Source organism: Elgaria multicarinata, chromosome 18, assembly GCF_023053635.1.
Source record: "Elgaria multicarinata webbii isolate HBS135686 ecotype San Diego chromosome 18, rElgMul1.1.pri, whole genome shotgun sequence".
Classification (NCBI taxonomy): Eukaryota; Metazoa; Chordata; class Lepidosauria; order Squamata; family Anguidae; genus Elgaria; species Elgaria multicarinata.
Window position 1 is genome coordinate 7286671 of NC_086188.1, and position 25418 is coordinate 7312088.

General features: G+C 45.3%; 1 protein-coding gene across 1 annotated transcript in view; it reads right to left on the reverse strand.

Annotated features, from left to right (window-relative positions):
• Window positions 1-25418, reverse strand: part of RIMBP2 (RIMS binding protein 2) — a 195815-nt gene that overhangs the window by 137144 nt on the left and 33253 nt on the right. Inside the window, exon 4 of the mRNA XM_063143936.1 lies at window positions 932-1072. Coding sequence (XP_063000006.1) covers window positions 932-1072 — 141 coding nt within the window. The remainder of the gene's footprint in view (window positions 1-931; window positions 1073-25418) is intronic.

Consider the following 25418-nt stretch of genomic DNA (forward strand, 5'->3'; position numbering starts at 1 on the left):
CACTGCTTGATCAGAGGTGGAGGAAAGTATCTTCTGGACCCCACTCCAAAGCAAAAACATAAAGCAAATCCCATCCAATGAGTAAACCAACAGAAATCTTAGCAGGACACTTGTCCATCCTATCCAACATCATCTCTCCAATTGTGCCTTTGTCAATATCACTTCTGTTTATCCGACATTTCTGCTTACTCTGATTGGAACTAGGGTAGAGGGAGGCCCTTCTTTTCCCAAGCTCTCGAACCCCATAAAACTGCACTGTAGGAATGAGGAATTCTGCCCGTGCCAAAATCAACGGCACATCTGGGACAAAATCCCTCAGGGGCAGAACTACATGTTATGCTCAAAATCACCATAGTCAAAATGGGAGTCTTCCAGCTGAAAAAGACTGTTGTAGAAGCATTTTTAGACAATGTCCACAGATGATGCTAAAAGGCTATTGATCCTCCCATGGGTAAAATCATGTCAATGCTCAGATTTGTAAACCCCCCAGAGGGCTTCAGCTATGGGGTGGTATATAAATAATAATAATAATTTCATGCAGCATAAATTGAGTGGCAAATTGAACCTTCAGCTGGAAGACCCCATTCTTATCATCCTGGCTTGAATTATATCCCAAATTCAGCTGTAATATTTTGAATTGGAGGTTACAGGAAAACTTGTTTGAAACCAGGAACAAGATTAAAGGCTGCAGTTCAGCGTACAAGGTGCCCTTTCACACCATAAAACCGTATTTCAGCTTTAAAACTCTTCCATTTTATATGCCCTCTAGTTAGAAATGCAAGGAATCAAAAGATTGTATGCATCTGGTGGGGAAGAGAAAGGTATAAGTGAAGAAAGGTTTCTGACAGTTTGCTGCTGAACTGGAAAATCATATTTGCCTCCAAACAAGCCAACAAAATCGGGAAAAGAACATTTAAAACTGATGACTTACTAAAAAGCTCCACTGATGATTTTCTTGGCTTAGTGCGGTGACATTAGACCGAAAAGCCTGAGTTTTCGCCTCTAAAAAATGGATCCGACCAAGTGTTTTCTGCGGCGCTGTAGGTTGTAGGTGCGGTAGCTCATTTCCAAACTGCGAGGGACAGAAAGGAAGAAGAGAAGAGGAGGGTAGAGAAATAAGAGTCAAATTTTCAATTTAAGAAATTGTAATAACCTTGAACACTGTGTTGTCTTTTCAGGATTTTTTTTTTAAAAAGCAACAACAGTGTAATTGATAGAATGCTTTTAAATACCATCTGTCTGAGTAAATAGTTTACAAGCGACTGGGGAGGGATGGGGAATGTTCTCCTCATCAACTATGCAGGAAAAAACAAGTTAACCTCATACACAATTTCTTCATACACCATCTCTCCCTGTGTTTTGATCTTATTTCTGAAATGTATCTCATGCATTAAAGAATCCTCCATTATTCCATTGCAAACGTGACAGTGGAATCCTATAGCAACCGGTGGTCATCCAAATTTCCTGGCCTACAATCCCAGCATCCCTCACTATTGTGGTTTGTGGCAAGGGCCAATGGGAGTTGTAGGGCAAAATATCTGGAGGGCCACAAATGGCCCCACACACTATAGATCAACCTGGTATTAGGCATCAGCCTGGTAGCCATAGGCAACCAAGAACCGTATACAGCTGAGTGAATGTGGTGGATGGAAGAGGGACAGAGTGCTGTTCCCCTTTCCTGCACTCAAGTGGGCTTCAAGAAGAGGGGACTTCTACTCCACATCGAGCATAGAAAGGCAACTCTCTGTCCCTCAACTGCTATTCTCCAGCAAGCTAGCAAAAGTCTTGCCTGGTAGTAATTTTTGTAGATTTGTTTACAAGGCTGCTACACTCAGATGTAATGTTTTCTGCCATTGGTAAATGATGTTCATCTGGGACCAAAAGTATCAAATATACATTCTAGGTGGGTATCAAATATATTTCCCAGCCGATCTAAGAGTTGCTCTTCACATTAGAGATCTATTGAAGCAAACAAAACTAAACTAAAACTAAAACAGATTCATATTCCGTTTCTGAAAATCCACTTAGCGGTTCCCCCCACCCACCAGTAAAAAAATAGCAAGTTTCTATCCCTCAAGTTTGTAAAGATAGGTTTGAGAGTGTGTGTGCGATTGAATTTACAGATGCCAGTGGCAAGTAGTAGAAGGTGGGCAGCATTTCCAATAGTGACACGTGAGACATGCCCCCTTCCCTTGAGAAATGGTGCTACTGTTTTGCACCTCTCCCCGAGATTTCTGTTATTTCATCCAAGGAACTGGCTTTGAGTATTGCTATAGGCAGAGTATGACCATAACTTAATTACAGCAGGGAAGGGTTGTAGCTCAGCAGTAGAGCACATGTTTTGCACGGAGAACGTCCCAGGTTCAATCCCTGGCATCTCTGGTTAAAAATACATCCAGGTGCAGGTGATGGGAAAGACCTCCACCATAGACTGAACAGATTTGCTGCTGGTCAGAACAGAACATTCTTCTCCAGGCTGAAACCTTCCAGATGTCAGAGAATTCCACAACAGAACCAAATGAATTTGGATTTCTGTGAATCCAACCCATGGATTCCACAGGAGACCAGGTTTTTCCAAAGATCACAAGTTCTGCAGACTTGTGGACCAGTTTTTGTTTCTGTTTAACTTTCCAGAATTTTACACAGATTTCATCATACAAAAACATGTAAAATAAAACAACAAAGGCCCAAAATGTGCAATTTCCCATAGGCTAGAGCATGGAAATACGCATTTTGAGGATATTTGTGCATTTGTGGGGGTGGATTTGCACACGTTCACGAGTGCGAATTTGCGCAAATGAGAATTTGTGCAACTTTTGGAAAGTGGAAAAAAAATCAGATTCTGTCAATGAGCGGGCAATGGAACGAAAGGCACCTGACAATCTGTGAAATGGATTTTACAAACTCCGTACATCCCTAGACTACAGTTTACATCAGTCCCAGCCAGGTGTTGCTGGGAGTTGTAGTCCAACATATCTGGATGGCACCAGACGGGAGAAGGCTGGAACTGACAGTACTAGGCTAGATGGTCAAGTCCAGTGAACCTGAATAAGTGTTGATGACCAAAGGGACCTTTTGTTCATGTGTGTCTCCAAATGTGTCCATTTTTTGATAGGACTCCTTCCAAATGTAAGATTCCTTTCTTAATGAAGGCAGAGTTGACGCTGACAACTTAAATGACTATTTGGAAGGAATCCCCAATGAATTAAAAACTAATGTACAACACAACCAGCTCTGTAGTGTAATTATCTCATACAAGATAGGACAGCTACAGTGCAGCGTTAAGGGTAAGCCTTTTTAATTAGCCAACTAAGCCGTAATATTGTTAAGTAATACGAGAGAGATTTCCTTCCTCAATCAGCAAGGATTACGCATGAAGATTGAAAGTATGCAGAGATGTCGTTCCTCAGCACCAGCCTGCTCAGCTTTTGTATCCACCAAGCTGAATACAGCCTACCACCAGCCATGTATGATAGCATAAAACGAGTGCACATTTTAAACACAATTTAACTCGAAGTATACATTTTAAATGGATTTCAATCGATTCTTTGAGCAGAGAACTGCTTCGCAAAATCTGAAGGAGTGCAAAATCCATTGGATAGCTATGTCCCATCTCCACATTAGTCTGGGAAGTAGGGATTGGGTCAGTTCATATTGGAGTTTGCAGAGATTGACATCCTCAAGCATCCCTACCAACGAGTCACCCACAGCCTGGCACGGACTTCACAGCCCCTAGGCAAGCATGCACAAGCAATCTAGGTCACTGCCTTGGTATTTAGGAGACCTAGCGATTATCTTCCCTAAAAACAAAAACTGACTCTAGCAAAGCATTTGCACTGTCAAAGATACTTAGCCATTTAGGCTGTAGCCCAGCCAGTGCTCCTGTCATATTGCATTTTCTTTTCCTGCTATCCTGAAATCTTCCTGAATTAGCTACTCTTACCTATTTCCCCCTCTCAGAATTGCAAGCCTCAGCTTTCAATTCCCTGCATCCTTACAAAAAAAGAGAGAGATGCTATATCTGCACCATTGCACCCATGTGTGTGTCCACCCCAAAGATGAAGAAGAGAGACCAGAGTAGGGGTGAGGGACAACATAAAAGTCAGGGAAGCCTAGATGGATATTTTTAAGACAGCATTGGGTGAAGCAGCTGAGTTTTGGGATCAAAGACCACTTCGGGTTTTTTTTTTTAATTTCTTGTAAAACAACAAACTACTTGGAAGCCAAGCTAGATGTTATGATGGCACATCCTATGTGTTACACATGCAAGTTGTGCCAATGTACCATAAAAGAGAACGGGCGGGTGGGGGTATAAAAGTACAGGACGGCTGGGGAGAAGACGTCTCTCCATGCTTCCCTCCCCACAAAATGCTCATCTCCTCCGGTTTTTCTCCTGGTGGGGGTTGTCCAGCTTTACGGAATATCCCTAGTGGCATATAATCAGGTAATCTCGAGTTAAAAGTATGAGGTGGCAGGTTGGGGGGTGTTGTAACTGCACCCTGAGCCTTCACTGAGCAGAAGGTGGACTAGATGACTTCTGAGATCCCTTCCAAGTCTATGATCCTATACATCTATCCCCGCCCACTGGAAACTCAGGAAAGCCACTCCCAATCAGAGTAAACAGTACTGGGTGGAGTAAACAGGGAGCAAACTGTTTACTGTACTGGGAGTAAACAGATGGACCAATGGCAGCTTCTTACGCTACCTATGTCTCATTGGGAGAAAAAGAAGTAGGGAAAAGTGGTGTTGGGGGTGGGGGGGGAGAGGAAAGCATTGGTGGGAATGTCTCGGACTGAGAGCTTAAACTACAGGTGCTGGGGAGTGGGGGGGGTCATGTGGCTGCTACCAACCCACATCTGCCTTGCTCATATCTCCCTGGTAACATCTAGTAAAGAAACTCGTGATGCATCGTGCTCCAAATTTCCCTGCCTTCTGCCCTATATTTGGAGTGTGGACAGGGAAATGCTGAATGTGATGATGTCTCATTAAACATTTCTTTTACCAGGAAGGTGTGTGTGTGGTGTGCGTGTGTGTGTGTTTGTGTGTGTGTGTGTGTGTGTGTGTATGCACACACAAGTGAAGGGGAATATCTACTTGGGTCCTGATAAACAAGTAAGTGTGTGGAGCCAATGCTGCCCTTGCCCAGTTCAGAAGATGCCCCCTGTTAAAAGTTAGTGGCCAGATGGAGCAAAAGAATAAGTAGAAAATGCTGGTCTGGATGCATCCCAAGTAACCAATAATGGAGAGGACAAAAGAGGACAGGATTTGATTTTACAAGTCCAGAGTGTACCAACAGTCTGCCTATAACTGACAATATTCAATAATAATAAAAAAACAACCTTGGAAACTTGGGAACATTTGGAGGTTCATTACCACCAAAGGAAAAACACAGACGTCCGATATCTACGTCCATAAATTGTATCTGGTAGCAAGAGGACCACCATCGACATCCCTGTTCCACCTCTCTGGTGATTTCACATCCCAGCGCTCCTGCCCATGTGAGTTTGCTTCCCTGCTGGCCAGCTTACTCTGGATGACCCTGCCAAGTTTGAATCAGCCCCTTTAATAACGTTGCTCCATCTCCACCGTAGGCATGGGATGGCGGGGTTGTTCATTTATTCATCGGCGTACCACTAGCTGCTTTTGTATCATCTGAATAAATATCGTAATTCAATCTCCAGGAACCATTCAGGCCTAATGAAACATTCAGATAAAGATACACTTCTTTCATAACAATCACAGGGTCCTTTTACCTGAAACAGAAGGGGAGGGGGGAATGCAGCACCAAAGGATATCTGCTGCCTCGGGAGCTGCTTGGTATTAATTATTCTAAAATTAGGCATCTATAGGCAAATATCCTTCCCTACACACACACAGACACACTTATTGATTGATTGACGGAAAGCCAGTGTGGTGTAGTGGCTAAAGTGTCGGACTGGGAGTCGGAAGATCCGGGTTCTAGTCCCCACTTGACCATGGAAACCCACTGGGTGACTTTGAGCCAGTCACAGACTCTCAGCCCAACCTTCCTGACTGTTAGAGCAATACAACAATGGAACCAGTGACCTAGGGAGGTGGTGGGCTCTCCCACACGAGAGGCCTTCAAGAGGCAGCTGGACAACCATCTGTCAGGTGGATTCCTCCATTGAGCAGTGGGTTGGACTGGATGGCCTTATGGGCCCCTTCCAAATCTACTATTCTATGATTCTATGATTCTATCTCACAGGGTTGTTGTTGTGAGAATAAAATGGAGGGGAGGAAGATTATGTATGCCGCCATGGGTTCCTTGGAGGAAAAATATATAAATGCAACAAATAAATAAATTATACACCTGATCACAAATATTTGCTGGGTGGATTGCAAATACGGGGTACAACGAACCAAGAACATTGCCTAATTGAAACAAGGCAACTCCTCTTCATTTCTGTAGGCAAGATGGGCAGCTCTGACTCCAGGTTTCGGAGGGGCCATGAGCAAGACAGCCATAATGAGTCCCGTCATTGTCATTGTCACTAGATGCTCCTCCCCCTCGTCAACATCATCACTGTTACTACTTGGTTGCTTGATAGGCAGAGGGCCAGGGAGCCCGTGGGCAGTGGCACTTCCTGCTCCTTCTTTTCACCACCTCCATTGTCTGGGCCAGAGTGAGAGGCAAGAGAACAAGCAGGTTGCCATGTGGGCAACTCCCAGAAGTCTCTTGTCCGCGGGCTCCAGCTGAGCTGTGGATTCTTCACAGGTGCCCAACCATGCCTACCTCCTGTGTCATTGACATCAGGACACACATGTTCTGCCATGGTTCTACATGATGTGTCTATCTCTTACTCTAGCACTTTGATGACACTCAAACACTGTTGGAGGCAGCCACCTCACGTCATGATGTGGCCACCACTGCCTTGCAGATTATGGTATCTGTCAGGTACCTTCTTTTTTTCTATTGGGGGGATATCGCAGGGCCAGGGTCAGACTATTTTGTGCCCTAGGCAAGGCGAGCTACTTACACACACACACACACACACACACAGAGAGAGAGAGAGAGAGAGCCAACTTTTATTCAGCTGTTCAAGAAGAGTTTCTGAACTATTATATTTTCCTTTTATTATGTTTTTTTCTTAAAACAGCTAATTTGTAAAAAAAAAAACACCAAAAAACCCTGTGACCCTTAAAGGGCAGTATTGTGCCTTTCTGAGGTCTGCACCCTAGGTGGCTGCCTAGTGGCCTAATGGTAGTGCCCTGGGGATATGTTGCTTTTTCTCTCTCTGGCATGCTCAATTATGAACTCGCCAGTGGAATATTTCTGGCAGCTCTGAAGACAAAGTAATATAGCTCCCCATAAAAAAAAAACACCCCTAATTGCAGTATTTCTCAAAGGGGGCTGCATTATGCACAGTGTTCTGGGAATTAATGGAAGGGTGCTGCCATCTTGCTGCATATTGGGCAGTCTCTAATACAATTTAACAGGGAGCACTTTGCCTTTTTTGGGTTTTGTTTTCATTTCCTCTGCAGTTCCTACAGTGACAAATCCACTGCAGCCAAGGAAATCGGTAGCCAGAGAACAAGACAGAGAACAATGTTCAACCAAGCAGGCAAAAAATGTCAGCAATTACAAGGCTATCAATCCACCGTGCACTTCTGGAAATATTGTGTCTGCAGGGAAACATGACATTGGAATGAATCTTGCTGGGATCACCTCTCTTGAGCTTTGCAAAGCACAGCCAAAGTTCGCTTCGATTATACTTCCCCCGGCCCCCGACCCTGATTACACACTTAAAATGAACACATTATGCCAACCACACCTCTGTTGCTACTGGAGGCACTATGAACTTTGGCATTGCCAAGATAATTGGAGGAGGTGTTGCGGATTGCCATCTGGTAGCAACGTGGCAGCGGGCTTTCTCCACGGTGGCACCCACTTTGTGGTCTGCCCTCTCCCTTAGTATTTGGGAGGCACCAACTCTGGCATGCTTTAGGCATTCCCAAGGGATTTGGATTGGAGCCCACAAATGGCACAAAATGACAAAATTAGAGCACCTAATTCAGAGTATAAAGGGAAACGGTTTCTTTAGCCTAGAGATCCCAGTTTGGATATCCAGATAATTCTCTAAACACCATTAACATCATGAAGACTCATTTTCAAATCACAATTCCTGTTCCAACACAAATTCTTCCCCCCGGTTCTGTTGTAACTCTTAATTAATTCTTATCTCGGATCTGTTTTACAGGCTATAACCCACTCATTATGGATGTATATTAAAGAAATTGGGGCTTGTGAAGGCCGGGGGGAGAGAACCATACATCCAGCCTAAAACCAGTCACACAGTTATGAAAAGGAACTGTGTTATCTTCAGAGGGTTTCCACCTTTTTCTGGTGGGATTCCTTCGTGTGCCTTCTAAAAGTCACACAGCAGGCAGATGTTCAACAAATGCAGCTTTTCACAGACTGGGAGGTACAGCGATATGAAAACTATGTATCTTGTGCAGTTTTTTCATGGTGTAAACACCTATCTGGAAAAGAAGGAAAAGATGGGAACTTGAGTGGGCTACCACTTCTCAGTGGTCAGAGATATTCATACTCAGCATTACTCTGATTTCCTACAGTTCTGACCTGCAGGCTAAGCCCTGGCATTTGAAAACATTTGCTGCAGTTCACTTCACTGAAAAGCACTGTGTGCATGACAACATGGATAACCTATATGTGGTATTGTATCTGTGATTAGGCCATTCACATCATTGGTGGTGGTGAACTTGCATTTGTGAGCCCGGCCCGCCTCCTCTACGTACAAGACACTCAGAGCACAATATGACATGCAATAAATCTTTTGACCCAAGTTTAAAGTCCTGTTCAAAAGCAAAACTCCAGGTCCTAATTTTAGCAGCAACTTCAACAAAAGGCCAACTCGTTTTATTGATCTCTTTCATTGTTCCAGATAAATGATAAGTTCAAAATAAACACAATAATCCCTCTCTGGCTCTTGCCAATTGGAGTCACTCCAAAACTCCAAGATAAAAGTTAGACAACATAAATGCCACAATTGCAATGCACCAGTTCCAGTCACACCTCTGTAAGTTGCCACCTCTTCAGGCAAAATGTTACTCTCAAAAATAGTACCATCAACAGGAGGCTCCAGAGCAAACGTGGGTTGCCTCCTCCCAGCTCTCACAGTTGGAATCAGAGAAGACTTTCTCATCAGAGGAAGACACAGCCATAGGCTCTGTTATGAATCAGGCCCAGGAGAGATGGAACATCCAGAGGGAACCTTTGAGACCCTGCCCCAAGACAATATCCCACCCAGGGACCTGCAGAAAGGGGGACCTAATGTACACCAACTGAACTCCCCTGACTCTGAATCCTTCACAATCATCCCCACCAGGTCCTCAAGAAAAGCGATAGTAATGAGCTTGAACTGAGGTTTAGTCCCAACAGAGTCCTGTTTGGGAAGAAACCCATGACTTTAAATATGGCCAGGATCAGGGCCCCACTTGTACTCACTAATTCGAAGGGTAGGGCAAGCAGGCTGTGAACTTAACCCCTCACTTGCTGCCTGCAAGCTGTTGATGCAACAACCTTCACTGGCTTGCTTCTATTCTAGCTGTCTTCTGGACAGCTCCTCCACTGCTTTGATTCCTGAAACTGCTGGACAGCTCCCTTGCTTGGCTTGGATGGCTGAGACAGAGCACCAACTGACATCATTTAACCCTACTGTATTTAGGGTTTAACCCTATGTCGACCTGTCCATCACCACCTCTCTGAAGCTCAGCAGGTCTGCACCTGGTTCGTGCCTTTTACAGGACACACCTGGGAACCATGTGCTTCAAGTTCCTAGGAGAAATATAAATGGGGAACAATTATGGTTCATTGGTTAGAGTGGCATAGCCCAACGTGATGCCCTCCAGATGTGTTGGACTGCCAACTCCCATCATTTCCAGATGACACAACTGGAGGGCACCATATTGGGGAGGTCTGGACCAAAGTACTATGCTAAAGCCAAAAATTACCCAAGGCCCAAAGGCTTGTAGGGGTCTCACTGAGCTGGCCATTTTTACTGAGTTCCCTCAGATGGCAGAGGCAGAATAAAATTCCCTCATGCTGCTCTGATCTTGTGAGAGTCTGGCAGAGAGGGAAGAGGAAGGGTATTATTTCTTCAGGCTTTAAGGACTTCCTACCCAGTCCTTCCTCCAATTCCTCTGTGGTGTAGAAAAGAGCATGGATCTCTCCCATCCCATTGGAACTATGACCAGGTGAATGGCTGGGGGACAGCACATCAAAGCTCTCTATTGCTTTATTTATTCACTAAATTTTCATCTTTTTTTTTTTGTGAGGTTCTTATGATGGCATGCAAGGTTCTCGCTCCCACCATTTTATTCTCACAACAACTCTGTGAGGTAGATTGGACTGAGAGTGTGTGTGACTGTTTCAGTGAGCATTACAGCTGAGTAGGGAACTGAACCCTTGACTCTGTCATTTGACACTCTAACCACTACACCACCATGTGTTTTTTCTTGCTTTCTCTCCCCCCCCCCCACTCCATCCCTTGCCAGTTAAGGGCCTACACTGATTGGCCTTATTGGCTGGCCCCAAATCCTAAGACTAGCACTGAGAGAGACCTAGGTTCAAATCCCTGCTCAGCTATGCTAGTTAGCACCCTGACAAGTTGACACCTCTCAAAGGAACTTACCTCACAGGGTTGTTGTGAGGTTAAAAGTCTTGCTCTGTACTCCCTAGAGTAAGGGCAAGATACAAATGCAAGAAGTGATACTGTTGACATTGATAACAAGAAGAACAATGAACGGTCATGGAAGAACACTTTGTAGTATTTGCACAGAGAACATTTAAGACACAACTGAACATGGAATCATGGACATGTCACGGACTACTTGCATAATCCATTTCAAGAAGCTTAACAAAAAAATTAGATTTATATTTTGGAAGGGGAATCGGGGATGGGGATGGGATGGGATTAGATGCATTGTTATTTCAAGTGATCTACTTTGCAGGCTCAAATTAATTTCACAACATTCTGCCAACGTTCAAAATGCAAGCTATACAAAATACAATGTGTGGGATACCACTATACTTGTTAAAATATGAAAAGGAATTTGGCACTATCAGGAACAGGAGAAGAATATATCATTGTCCTAAGACTCTTAAGTCATCCCCCAACCTTTGTTGTCATGAAACAGTACTATGGTAGAAAATGAAGAAGGAAAAATAATAGTAACAGGAAATCATACCTAAAGCTTTGTCATCTCCACCAAGAGAACAGAAATTGACTCTTGGACAATTAAGAGAGGTTGTTCAAGGGTAATTGAGAGGTTACTCATTACTAATCCCTCAGCTGTGCAGGAAGTGACACATTTGTCATAACCTTCTGCCTCTGACAAGGAGGGGTATCCTGCAATAACTTGCATGTGTAAGCAGGCCAATCACAGATCTAATACTACACATCAGGTCATTTATAGAGTTTCATACTTAGCGTTTTAAGTGGAATTCATCCACAAGTCTAAGTCCCAATAAGACCATAAGAGGAGCCATGCTGACTGAGACCAAAAATCTAGCTTGTCCAGTATACCAACTCCAATATTGGAGTTACTATATAACTATCATGACTAATAGCCATTCATAGCCCTATTCTCCATGAGGATGGCTACTCTCCTTTTAATGCCATCCAAGTTGGTGGCCATCGATACACCTTGTGGCAGCAAATTACATAGTTTAGCTATGCACAGTATGAAGACGTCCTTCCTTTTCTCTGCCCTGAATCTCCCACCAATCAGTTTTATGGAATGCCTGCAACCATTCACAATGCCGTTCTATGCATGCCTACTCAGAAGTCCCATTACTTTCCGAAGGGCTTACTTCCAAGTAAGTGTATTACAGCCTATGTGTACAATAATCAAGAACTGAGAAATCATGTGATACACTATTGAACAAGCCCTTCATATATATATATATATATATATATATATATATATATATATATATATACACACACACACACACACACACACACACACACATACACACACACACACACACACACACGCTGGACTAAGTAACTCTATAAATGCATTTTATCTAAAATTCACACTATTTAATAATATAATAATTACTTCTACATTTGCATCACTATATATCTATGTTACCATATATACATTTTATACAAATGTCCTCTTTTCTTTTTGGGGCGGGTTTGATGTATTTCCTCATATTTGGTGTCTCATAGGTTTGTTGTTTATTCATTCAGTCGTTTCCGACTCTTCGTGACTTCATGGACCAGCCCACGCCAGAGCTTTCTGTCGGCCGTCACCACCCCCAGCTCCCCCAAGGTCGAGTCTGTCACCTCCAGAATATCATCCCTCCATCTTGCCCTTGGTCGGCCCCTCTTCCTTTTGCCTTCCACTTTCCCTAGCATCAGCCTCTTCTCCAGGGTATCCTGTCTTCTCATTATGTGGCCAAAGTACTTCAGTTTTGCCTTTAATACCATTCCCTCAAGTGAGCAGTCTGGCTTTATTTCCTGGAGTATGGACTGGTTGGATCTTCTTGCAGTCCAAGGCACTCTCAGAGTTTTCCTCCAACACCACAGTTCAAAAGCATCTATCTTCCTTCGCTCAGCTTTCCTTATGGTCCAGCTCTCGCAGCCATAGGTTACTACAGGGAATACCAAATCCCTATATTCTATACACCTATTGCCCAGATCTTATGAGATTTGCTGGAGCAAATGAGATGCGGTCTTAGAGCAGACTAGGATTTGTAGTTTGAGAGACAGAGAGATTTGTGATTCCCTGTGTGGCATACTCTTGCTCAGGAACTACTTGTCCCAAGATTCCTTGTGCCATAAGCAGATGGGAGGGACAGCTGGTAGGAGAATCAAAGCAGCATAAAAAATAAGGGACGCTGATCCAGGGCAAGTAGGAGCAGTGATTTTAGTAGGATTTACAGGCCCCGATGTCTAGTTTGCACACATCATACTGCCAGGTCTAGCTACAAATAAATATTATTTATTTTAAAACTTTCTCAGACACTCTTCACCCCCAAAACCTTGTACCAGGGAAGTGTACAAGCATAAAAATAAACAGCAACAGCATCATAATGTTCATTTTATGTAGTGAAAAGATGTTTAAGCCACCTTTTTGGATAAATCTTCCCAAAGCAACATACAAAATGTAAAAACTCAAAGCCATAAAACAAAATAAGGACATCAGCCATTTTAGAAGTTAGATTTTACAGAACTTTTTTATGTGAATCATAGAATAGTAGAGTTTGGAGGGGGCTATAAGGCCATCAAGTCCAACCCCCTGCTCAATGCAGGAATCCACATGAAAGCATCCCTGACAGAGGGCTGTTCAGCTGCCTCTTGAATGCCTCTAGTGTGGGAGAGACCACAAACTCCCTAGGTAACTGGTTCCATTGTCGTACTGCTTTATTTATTTATTTATTGCATTTCTATACCGCCCAATAGCCGGAGCTCTCTGGGCGGTTCTCTAACAGTCAGGAAGTTTTTCCTGATGTCCAGCCAGATTCTGGCTTCCTGTCACTTGAGCCCATTCTTCCATGTCCTGCACTCTGGGAGGATCGAGAAGAGATCCTGGCCCTCCTCTGTGTGACAACCTTTCAAATATTTGAAGAGTGCTATCATGTCTCCCCTCAATCTTCTCTTCTCCAGGCTAAATATGCCCAGGTAAACATGCCTGCAAACCATTGGATTGCCTGTTTTGTATTTTATATTTTGTTTTAATGGGTTTTTATTATTTATTGCATATTTTGTTATTTTTGTACAATGCAGTTTTCCCATAGAGCTCTTGTTATTGGGCAGAATATATACATATATAACAGATAAATACATTAAAACAGAGGAATTAACACAAACAACTCTTCAACCAGCTTTAAAAAACCCCTCATACATTCGAATTAAAGTACAAATCATGAGTTTTGATATATGTAATGGGATTATTGTATTTTGGGGGGTGACATTTGTACTACCCCCCCCCCGATGCTTGGTTCCTGTCTGATCCCCAAAACCAAAAGGAACATTACACAATAATAAACTTCTGAACCAACCAAACTGCTGTTGGGTTGAAGGTGGGGGGAGAATTTAAAGAAAAAAGGGAAGACCTAAGCGCAGATCTTGCACTGAGGAACACATCAAAAGGAAAAGATAAATTGAACTTGAAAGCGATTCATTTGTTTTCCGGAGGTCTTAACAAAATGCAGCACTTTGTAGTTACTGTTTTCCAGGAATATGCCATTTGAAAAATAACAGAACCCTGCTTTTTCAGGATGTCACATGCAAATAAAACCTAACTGAGAACATTTGAGAACTACAAGTTCAACCGCAGCTTTTAAAGCTCAGCTAAAAACTTTTCTTTTTCCTAAAGCTTTTACAACTTGATGCTGTTTGGACTTTATACTGTTAGTTTTACCCTACCCAGTGCCTGTTTACCCTACCCAGTGCCTGTTTACCCTACCCAGTGCCTGTTTACCCTACCCTGTGCCTGTTTACCCTACCCAGTACCTGTTTGCTTTCTCTTCCCCTCCTTATTGTTTTATTATGGTTTTATTAGAATGTAAGCCTATGCGGCAGGGTCTCGCTATTTACTGTTTTACTCTGTACAGCACCATGTACATTGATGGTGCTATATAAATAAATTAATAATAATAATAATAATAATAATAATAATAATAATAATGCAATCTTCAACAACTACAACAACATTACTTGCACACATTTTGGGCTCCCTCCATCAACCCCACAACTATTGAAATTGTGGAAGTAGAAATTGAGAAGAAGTCTGTCTTTGTAAAACCCAGCATGACTGGCCATTAGAATTGCTCAACCAATGCTACAGGGGAAGTCTTCAACCTGACCATGAACCTTTTGTGAAAGCCTTCAGGGAAGAGGAGTGGGAATGGATGCAGGTTCACACATATTCGACTAAAGCCACCAAGGGAAGAGAGGACTAAACCGAGACAGGTAATTTCATTCTCACCCAAACATGCTCAACACTGAACAGTGTGCTTTCTGTTCCTGCATGTTCCTTGGGAGATATGCCTTTGAGCCGCATGTTAAAGCTCACAGCTCAAACAGCTGTGGCTACTGGCAGAAATTGATTACATTGTGAAAAGGTGCCAACGTAAGGGAAATGGATGCATACTGGGTGGAAATGATGCTATCCAAATCCCCTTCCCTGGGAGCAGGGCTTAAGTTCAAGAGAAAGATATACTGAGCTTTAAAGATGCATGGAAGTCAAAGCTTCCCTCCTGACAAATTCTTCTCCTGTTTCCAGCTGTCTTGAAGCTCAGTTCAGCATAGGGAAATGTCTCATACACCAGTGAGAAAGAATGATAGAAAGAAGAGGAGAACCAAGAGCAGCTGGTGACAATGGTGGTAAGTCGGGGCCATTGAGGGTGCCGTACCAGCCACATGCCAAGTTCTGCACACCAGCACAAGGTTTCTTTATCACCATATTTGGGCTTGAATCCTGGCTTAAAACCCAAACTCTGGGGCTGACCAGACCTCTAGTTCAGGTCAGGACTTGGCTAGAAATCTCTGTGACTAATGGCACCGCCAAGGCTGGGCCGCAGGGTGGAATTCCAGGACCATACAGCCCAGCCTCCCCACCACAAATGGTCACCCCCAAAGTGGCATGTGATGGGGCAAACAGGCCAAATGCAGAAGGGTTAGTTCTCAGGCTCAGTTCGGATGATCAGAGGGGGGAAAGAAGCCACCACAGCTTCTTTTCCCCGCCCTGCCTGTGCCAGCCGCACAACCGTGAGTGGGGAGAAATACAGCTCAATGGGGACTGAGCATTGCTCGCAGGGGTGGGATTGCAACACTTTGCTGCAGGTCCCCTCGGTCACTCTGGGATGTGCTTTGCCTCCTGTGCCCCCACTACCACGGCAAGCCCAGCAGACTGAGCTTGGTGCTTCAAGAGGAATGCAGTTCCTGCTTTCCACCAGGTGATGCCCCCAAGGGCCAATCCTTGCCCACCAGGCTCTATAAAGCCCCAGCCTCAGAGATCGCTCTTCTATTTAATTTGTTTCGGACATGAGGCCGCCGCCGCCTAGGCTCCCCTATCCCTTGCATTGATTATTCCTCTGCCTGGTTTGGAGCAATCAACTGCTTCCAGTCCACTTGGGTTGAGAGCTCAGCACCCTTAATTCCTAGAACCCAATGCCTCAATCCTGAACATTGGCGCCAGGTTATTTGTCCTGGGGCCAGGTTATTTGAAGGAACGCCTCCTCCCGTATGTACCTGCCCGGACCTTAAGATCATCCACAGAGGTCCTTCTCCGTGATCCCCTTCCAAAGGAAGTGAGGCAGCTAGCTACCAGGAGGAGGGCTTTCTCCGCTGTGGCACCCCGGCTGTGGAACGAGCTCCCCAGAGAGGTCCGCCTGGCATACCTACACTGTACTCCTTCCATCGCCAGCTGAAGACTTTTTTTTTATTTTCTCAGTATTTTAACACCTAATTTAACTTAAATTTAAACTTTGCTGTTTTAATTCCGTATTTTTTACCTATATCAATTTATGCTGTGTGGTTTTATCCTGGTTATGCTTTTTATATTGTATTTTGTGTTTGTGTTTTTAGATTGTTGGTTGTTTTATTATGCTCTTCGTGGTTTTAATTTCTGTGGACCGCCCACAGAGCTTCGGCTATTGGGTGGTATAAAAATGTAATAAATAAATAAATAAATTGTGTATCTTGTGATTTGATGGGTCCCAAGTGGTCTAAGCCTGCCCAGGAGTTCTTATGGTCCAGTCTGTTGCTTACCATTCTGTACACATGCTAGAATGCATTCTACGTTGCTCCTGGTTCTTGGCATTTTTCAAACCTATTATGGATGCCTTCCTAAACACAACAACAACAACAAAAATCACATTGCTTGTGTATAAATCCTGACCTCAATCCTTTGGCTAGAAAAGCCCAAATTTAATCTCATCTCTTGCAGACCCTCAGATCAGCAATGCCGCCTATCCAATGCCTATTTTTCTTTCCCCCCTAAGCAAAAAAAGTATCAAAATGTTAAGTACAAAAAAAAAAAAAAGGAAGAGCCGGGAGAAAAAAGCCATTTTCAGACAAAGCAATTGTTTACACGTTTCACATTAGATCTAGATCATTTTTCTCCTTTCTTTAAAAATAAAATAGAGGGCAAGTGAGAATCCACTAGAAATGGATGAAAGAGCGCAGTATCCCTGGGAGGCATATAGATAAGAGATTTCAGGCAGCATTTTCACGGCCAAAAAGAAAAAGAAAATTCCCTTTGAATAAACTCAACAAATGTCTTCCTGCTAAGACCAAGAACACACAGGCTGAAATTGCATTGTAATGTGTACAGTCCCGTTGCCTGATGAGAAAATTCCTGGCGTTTGAAAGACAGAAGCAGCATTAGTTTGTCAATAATGGGGCAAGTTCTCACACTTTTAATTAGCGATGTGCTCCTCAGACCAGAGAAGCAGAAGCGGATCAGGGTGCTTTGCCTCCCCTTAAGGAGGAGGCGAAGAGGATCGGGGGAGCAGCGGAGCGGATCGAGGTGAAGACGGATCCTTCGCCTCGATCCAGAGCTCCGCAAAAAGGTAAGGGGGGTTTACTTGGCCCTGCCGCCCCTGCCCATGCAGCGATGGTGGCAGAGCCAGGTAAGGGGGGAGGGGGAACTTACCTGGTCCATCACGGCCCATCACTGGCTGCACTAGAGCCCACAGCTCAACCCAGAAGTGTAGGCCGCAAGCGGGGCCTACAGTTCCTGGTTGAGCCGTGGGCTCTAGTGAAGCTGGCGATGGGCCGGGACGGACGCAGGTAAGGGGGAGGAAGGATTTACCTGGCCCTGCCGCCGCCCATGTGGCAACAGCGGCAGAGCCCGGTAAGGGGGGAGGGGGAACTTACCTGGTCCATCACGGCCCATCACTGACTTCACTAGAGCCCACAGCTCAACCCAGAAGTGTAGGCCGCAAGCGGGGCCTACAGTTCCTGGTTGAGCCGTGGGCTCTAGTGAAGCTGGCGATGGGCCGGGACGGACGCAGGTAAGGGGGAGGAAGGATTTACCTGGCCCTGCCGCCGCCCATGTGGCAACAGCGGCAGAGCCCGGTAAGGGGGGAGGGGGAACTTACCTGGTCCATCACGGCCCATCACTGGCTTCACTAGAGCCCACAGCTCAACCCAGAAGTGTAGGCCGCAAGCGGGGCCTACAGTTCCTGGTTGAGCCGTGGGCTCTAGTGAAGCTGGCGATGGGCCGGGACGGACGCAGGTAAGGGGGAGGAAGGATTTACCTGGCCCTGCCGCCACCCATGCGGCAACAGCGGCAGAGCCAGGTAAGGGGGCAAGGGGGAGGGGGGTCTTACCTGCATCCGTCCGCGGTCCGCGGTCCTGCGGCTGCTTCAACTGAGCTCGAGGACTCAAACAGGAAGACCAGGCTGCAGGTAAGGGGGAGGAGGGAGGGGGCCTTACCTAACACCGCCCCCCACCGCTTCGGAGGTCTGATTAGGAGCCGGAGCTCCGCAGCGGAGCGGAGTGGACCCTAGGTGGATCAAGGCAGGGCGGAGTGAGCCCGATCCGCAATTTGCAGATCGGGAGCGGCGTGGGGGGGGTCTGTGCACAGCCCTACTTTTAATCAAATGCGCAAGGAAGAATGTGAAAATAAACCAGTCGGAGTTTTGTTTTCAGATTCTCCAGATATTGAATCACACCCATGAAACTGGTACCAGCCATGATATATGAATCCACCTTCTGTTATAGCACAGTGCAGAGAACAATTCCTGGGAATTGTGGAATGGTAAGTAGCAAACCACTGCAGAGACTCAAAAGGGCTACATTTAGCTTGAATCAAGCTAAATTTGGCACTGTTGAGGAGCGGCAATTTGCAAATTATTTTGCTGATGCACTGCCAAATTTCAGCACTGCTGGGGCAGCAGCAGGAGCCACATTCAAGGCCATGGGGGTGGGGGGCTGCATGTGTCCCAAGCTGCATCTTGTCCACCCTGATGTCAATGTTTGGGACCAGACCTTTCATTCTGGAAATGTTAAACACCAAACGAGAATCGCAGGCAACGGAATAGAAGATGGTTGTATTAATTACATTTGAATCCGCACCCAGTAAGCCTGTCGCTGAACAATTATACTTAGCATCTACAAAGCACTTTAAAGTATTCAAAGCACTTCAAGTACATGACCTCAGTAATCCTCACACCAACCCTTGAAGGTTGGTCAGTCTTATTATCTCTCCTGTATTCCAGGACAAGGACTTAATCTTATTTATGATCACTTTAGGCACAAAATGTTAGGGTTACACCGCATGTTCAGAATGTGCTACAATTGGCCATCCAGAACTATAAAACACTAACATTTATATTATACTGGAAGTGTAAACAGGAATGTCGTGTGGTAACAAATGTCTAAATTTAGCTCCAGGGACAGCAATACAGCAATCATTCCCTACTTAGCAAAGCTCTTTACCTACCTATTTTAACAATATGCTTAAGCTCTACTGGTATCAATGGGCCTCTAGCATCTTCTTAAGAGAAGGACTAAGCAAGGATAGCCTTAAAGCGCTGCTATCGAATGTACACACATCCCATACGATTGCACAAGGCTCCGGTGATCTCAGCGGATGGCGTCATTCCATTCACAGGAGTCGCCTGCTTCTACATTTCACTCTCCTTGATTGTAATCCCGCACCATGAAAAACAACCGGGTCAGATATACTTAGATCTTTCTTGAGCAGTTCTAGCACCAAGGTAAAGAACCAGTGTCTAGAATGGAACCATATCAATGCACACCCTTGCTTTGGACTCAGATCCTAGACAAGGGACATGGGGGCCGGGGTGGGGGGTGGGGGATTTATATCTAAAGCAGAATTACATAACTTTGAACATTGCAACTAAGGTTCTAGTACCTGAATTTGCTTTCCCGCCCCCCTTGCTCCAAATCCCCTTTCGTTTTGTGTCATGTCTCTAAGATTGTAAGCCTGCAGGCAGGGACTGCCTTATTTCTGATCTTTGTAAGCTGCTCCGGATTGCCTTGGCTGAAAAGTGGGATAAAAATGATTTGAATGTAAGAACAAACAAAGAAACAGTGTACCCATGGTCCCTTTCTTTGCCTTTTTAAAGAAATTGCATGCAACAGGGTGGGGTGGGGGAATTAGCCATTCTGCCTTGTGCCACAGTCACTGTCTAGCTCCTTCCTATCTCTCCTCTCTCATCTCACACTATTGCCCCGCTCGTGCTCTTCGCTCCTCTGATGCCATGTTTCTCACCTGCCCAAGGGTCTCTACTTCCCTTGCTCGGCTTCGTCCATTTTCTTCCGCTGCCCCTTACGCCTGGAACACTCTTCCAGAACATTTGAGAACTACAAGTTCAATCGCAGCTTTTAAAGCTCAGCTAAAAACCTTTCTTTTTCCTAAAGCTTTTAAAACTTGATTTTGCTCTGACTTTATACTGTTAGTTTTACCCTACCCTGTGCCTGTTTGGTGCATTCTCTTCCCCTCCTTATTGTTTTATTATGATTTTATTAGAATGTAAGCCTATGCGGCAGGGTCTCGCTATTTACTGTTTTACTCTGTACAGCACCATGTACATTGATGGTGCTATATAAATAATAATAATAATAATAATAATAATAATAATAATAAATAAATAAATAAATAAATAAATAAAAACCACCCTCCCCAAGTCAAGGGGGTGATTTTCATCAGGTTTGCAGCACAGGCCAGAATAGTTAACCTCCACCACCCAATACACCTTGCAATTTCATTAGAAGCGGTGACCACCACCACTCAGGACACTTGATAGGCATTCACATATTTCTCATCTTGTTTGGCCCCAAGATGAGAGGTGGAAATGTGGCAGAATTTTCTTAAGGAGAGATTTCTGGTGCTGCTTTGAGAGGAGGACGTTGGGTTATAGAAGCCAAGCATGTCGGCTTCTGGAATACCTAACGCTCTCTGTGCGTTTATTGGTGTGAAATCAGCCTTGGACACAGTAAAGACCATCCTCCCCGCCCCAAACACGCCACATTTTTTTCCTTTAAGCATCAAAGGAGACCAAGGGCATCATCAGGTTTCACAATGAAGATGAACAACAGGTCAAAAATGTTTGCTCTTTTGTCATTGGTATAAGTCAGGCTGAAAGCTGAGCTGTGGTTTAAAATATTTACAGGGAAGCTCTGCCGCCACAAGGTGAAAGGTGTTACAGAAAGCCTTATTCACACAAACGGCGCTGTGAGAAAGGAAACCAGGAAGGGTCAGGATTTCCCATCATCCAAGCCTGCCTACAAATATGAATGACCCCACACAAATTCCTTCACCCTCGATCTACGCGCCCACACACTCCATCGAAACCTAAGAAGCTGCACCAGGCTGGTTTGGCAAACCCTAAACGCACCATTTTCAGCAATCCTGCTTATTTCTGTGCTGAGCAGGTCTAAAATTGGTAAGAATCACATTTTGGCTTTGGTGTTTTGTTCAGCCGCAAGTCCCTTATACGATCTAGCTTGACCTGGAAGCAATGGGGACTTTAAAAAGGAAGAAATGTCTCAAGAAGAGTAGCGTTCTGTCTTGATGGTTGTCACTGCTTTTAACGCCAAACACTATTTTACTGACTATGACCCTTTTAGGGAGCATTAAAAAAAAAGAGGTTGTTAAAAGGCACTATATAAATCCTGGAAATATGTTTTATTATAGAACTATTAAAGTTGTAGTTGATGTAACCTTTGTTTTCTGCAACCTCCTTCCCCAGAGTCTTTTCCTTTGTCACCTGCCAGGGCACTCTGACCACTTTCTCTTAATCCTGAATTGTAGTGTTTACAAAATAACCAAGGGCTCAGTTTTGTATGTTGTGGCTTCTGCTGCTTTTGATTGTGATGACGATTATCGCTGCATAACCCAAATGGAAAGCGCTGGGGCTCCTTATTGAGACAGCCATGCTTAGCTCTCGCAGTGGGTGGCATTCTGCCCCTCATTGTGCCTTTGGTACGTTTCTTAATCCCCTCCATCCATTAGGCCCATGGAAAAGGAAATGAAGAGCGCCACTTTCCCGTTCCCGTCTTTCTGACCCACATAAGGTAACAGGAGCATGCACGGCACGAACAGGCCATGTCAGTGGGGGACGGCAACTGAGCTTTGCCCCTTTGCAGATGCTCCACAAAACACACCCATTGGTATCAGGAACATGTGCAACTGTACACGTACGCACTAGGGGTGTGCACAGACCCCCCACTCCGCTTCACTTTCAGATCCGCCATTTTCGGATCGGGCCGCTCCGCCCCGCCCCCACTCCGCCTGTGCCCACTTCGCTCCGCTCGGAGCTCCGGATCCGGATTGGAGCTCCGTTCCCCCCCCATAGGGGGGGTTACCGGGCCCTGCCGCCATCGCCGCCCATGTGGCGACGGCGGCAGAGCCCGGTAAGGGACCAAGGGAGAGGGGGACCTTACCTGCCTCCGTCTGTGGTCCGTCGCCGTCTTCAATTGAGCCCGCGATTCCACCAGGAAGTCTGGGCCGCAAGCGGCCCAGACTTCCTGGTGGAATCGCGGGCTTAATTGAAGATGCTGACGGACCGCGGACGGAGGCAGGTAAGGGAGAGGAGGGCAGGGGGGGTTACCAGGCCCTGCCGCTGTCGCCACATGGGCGACAGCGACAGCGGCAGGGCCCGATAAACCCCACTTACCTTTCCGGCGGAGCTCCGGATCGAGGCGAAGCATCCGCCTTCACCTCGATCCTCTCCGCCACGCTCCGCCGGCCCCCCAATCCTCTTCGCCTCCGCCTTAAGGGCAGGCGAAGCCCCCCGCTCCGCTCCTGCTTCTCCAGTCCGATTAGAAGCGGAGCACATCCCTAGTACGCACACAGGTTGTTGTAACATAGGAGTTGAAAAATAAAAAGACTGGGTGGGAAAGACGCATGAGACGCGCATTAAAAATGGTGCGCTGGGTGTGCTCTTCCCCAGCCTTGCTGGGAGATGACAAAAATGAACCTAGAACTTTGGGCAGCTTGGAAAAAAGGAGGCGAAGGGGAGACATGATAGAGGTGTACAAAATTATGCATGGTATGGAGAATGTGGATAGGGAGACATTTTTCTCCCTGACTCATAATACTAGAATCCGGGGTCATCCCATGAAACTGATTGGTGGGAGATCCAGGACGCATAAAATGAAGTACTTCTTCACTCAGTGCATAGTTAAATTATGGAACTCGCTACCACAAGATGTAGTGATGGCCACCAATCTGGACGGCTTCAAAAGGGGGTTGGACAAATTCCAGGAGGTAAAAGCTCTCAATGGCTACTAGCCCTGATGGTTGTGTGCTATCTCCAGTATTCGAGGCAGTAAGCCTGTGTGCACCAGTTGCTGGGGAACATGGGTGGGAGGGTGCTGTTGACCATGTCCTGCTTGTTCATCCCTGGCCGATGGCTAGTTGGCCACTGTGTGAACAGAGTGCTGGACTAGATGGACCCATGGTCTGATCCAGCAGGGCTCTTCTTATGTTCTTATGTTCAGCCTTTTTCCCACTCCTCTTCAGATAGTCAGCAGTGTTTGATTAGTTTTTAATTAAACATTCTACTTCTACAGGATGTTGTCAGAGTTACATCCAATGTTGGTTCCATCTTTTCAGAAGGGGGTAGATTACTTGTCACCCTCCAGACATTGTTAGAGCTGATGGGAACTGCAGTCCAACAACGTCTGAAGGGTTACATAATGCCCGCTCTCCTTTTACAATAATGTCACACACCTCAGCAGATCTGTCCACCTTGCCCGGCAAGGCGGACAGATCTCTTGCTTATGTTTGGTTGGAGGATGAATGCATCCTCCAACCAATATAGATGGATGAATGCTTTGTCGCTCACTCAGGTCAACAGCCTTATAGGCTTCTTGCTAGAGACATGTCATTTATTAAAGAGCAAGGCAAAATATAACCATAACTACCATCCCTTTGCTCCTTTCAGTGAGAAATTGAAACTTCATGGTCCATAGAACATCAGACACAGCAAGACTCATTAAGAACACACTGGTGATTGAGGAGGTTTTTAAGGTATTCTAATATTTTGCATAGCCCAACCGCCTCCGGCTTTTTGCCAGACATATTTGCCGCTGTACTCTCCATCTAGTCACAAATCAGCCTGTCAACTCCAAAAGATGGATGCATAGGCCGTAATGGAACACAGGGTGGAGGAGGTGCAGGGAGTGGTCGGCGGCAGAAGGGGCATTCATAGATCTCTCTCGTCTTCACTAGCAGCAGCTGGCTCAGCTTCTTATGCACCAGCTTATCAATTAGACGGACAAATCACGGCAAAAAGTTCCTAAAAACCCAAGAGGGATCAGCAGAATGGACGGTTCTGCGCTTGAACAGAAATGCTGCTGTGAAAGGACTTTAGTTCAAGCGGAAGGTGTTCCTGATAGATAAGAGGCGAATGAGCATAACTGTATAAATATGCATGTTTACAAGCACGGGGTTCACCGCAGACAAGATACATTGCGAGACTGAAAAATGTTGGGCGGTCAGCCTGCAGCAAAGGTAACAGTGTGTCTTAGAATCGAAGAAATAGGGTAAGTGTGCACAGGATTGCAGCCTAAGCACTGGAAGTGGGGTGAGAGGAGACAGAAAGGTTCCATTTTCCACCTCCCTCCTTTGTTACTGGAATGCTAAGTCTTGGCATCAAGATGATTGGATTTGAGCCACCATCTGCAGCCAAAAGGTTTAGCTAGGCAGGCTAGCCCAACAGCAGGAGTGGCAGCTCACTGCAGGCTTCTCCCAGCTTTCCAGCAAAGCTGCAGTCCGCCGCTTAAAAAGCTACAGGTGAGTAATCTGTCTGTTTGGCTCTCAAGGGTTTATTATTTTTTAAAAAATCCTAGTCGGTGGAAGGAGGCATGGCTAGTTTACACCTCAACGGGCACCCAAGAACGCGCTGCCAAAGTCCTGTTTGGCTCTAAGATGCCAATCAACATCAGAAAGTGACATATGTGGGAAGTCGCACACGTCCACCATCATAATCGAAGATTAAAAGCAGGCTTGTTTAAGGAGTGGAAGAAAACCCAACACACTCAAGGAAGGTGTGCGGTTATTGGTACATATTCCCTACTTCTTTTGCATGGGCACAAATTCCAGGGGTTACCCTGTTTTGGCTTCCTTTGGAAGCAGAGATCATTGGAGATTTCAGGTGCTTTCAGATGAGATTTTTATGGCACGTTCACCCTGCTTCATTCATAGCCTTTTCCTCGTGACCCTGTTATGTATTCTTACTGCTTCTTCCATCTTTTTCCTTAACTCAGAAAATCCATTAAAGAGAAAAAGATGCAAGAGCTGAGACAGCATCTGATGGTTCGACCTTCGAGCCCTGCATCTGGAAGCACCTTTAAAGGATTTGTGATATTTGAGTTTAGGGTACAAATGTTCAAGGCTGGACATCTGGCTGGAGACAGGCAGCTTAGTGCTACACACAG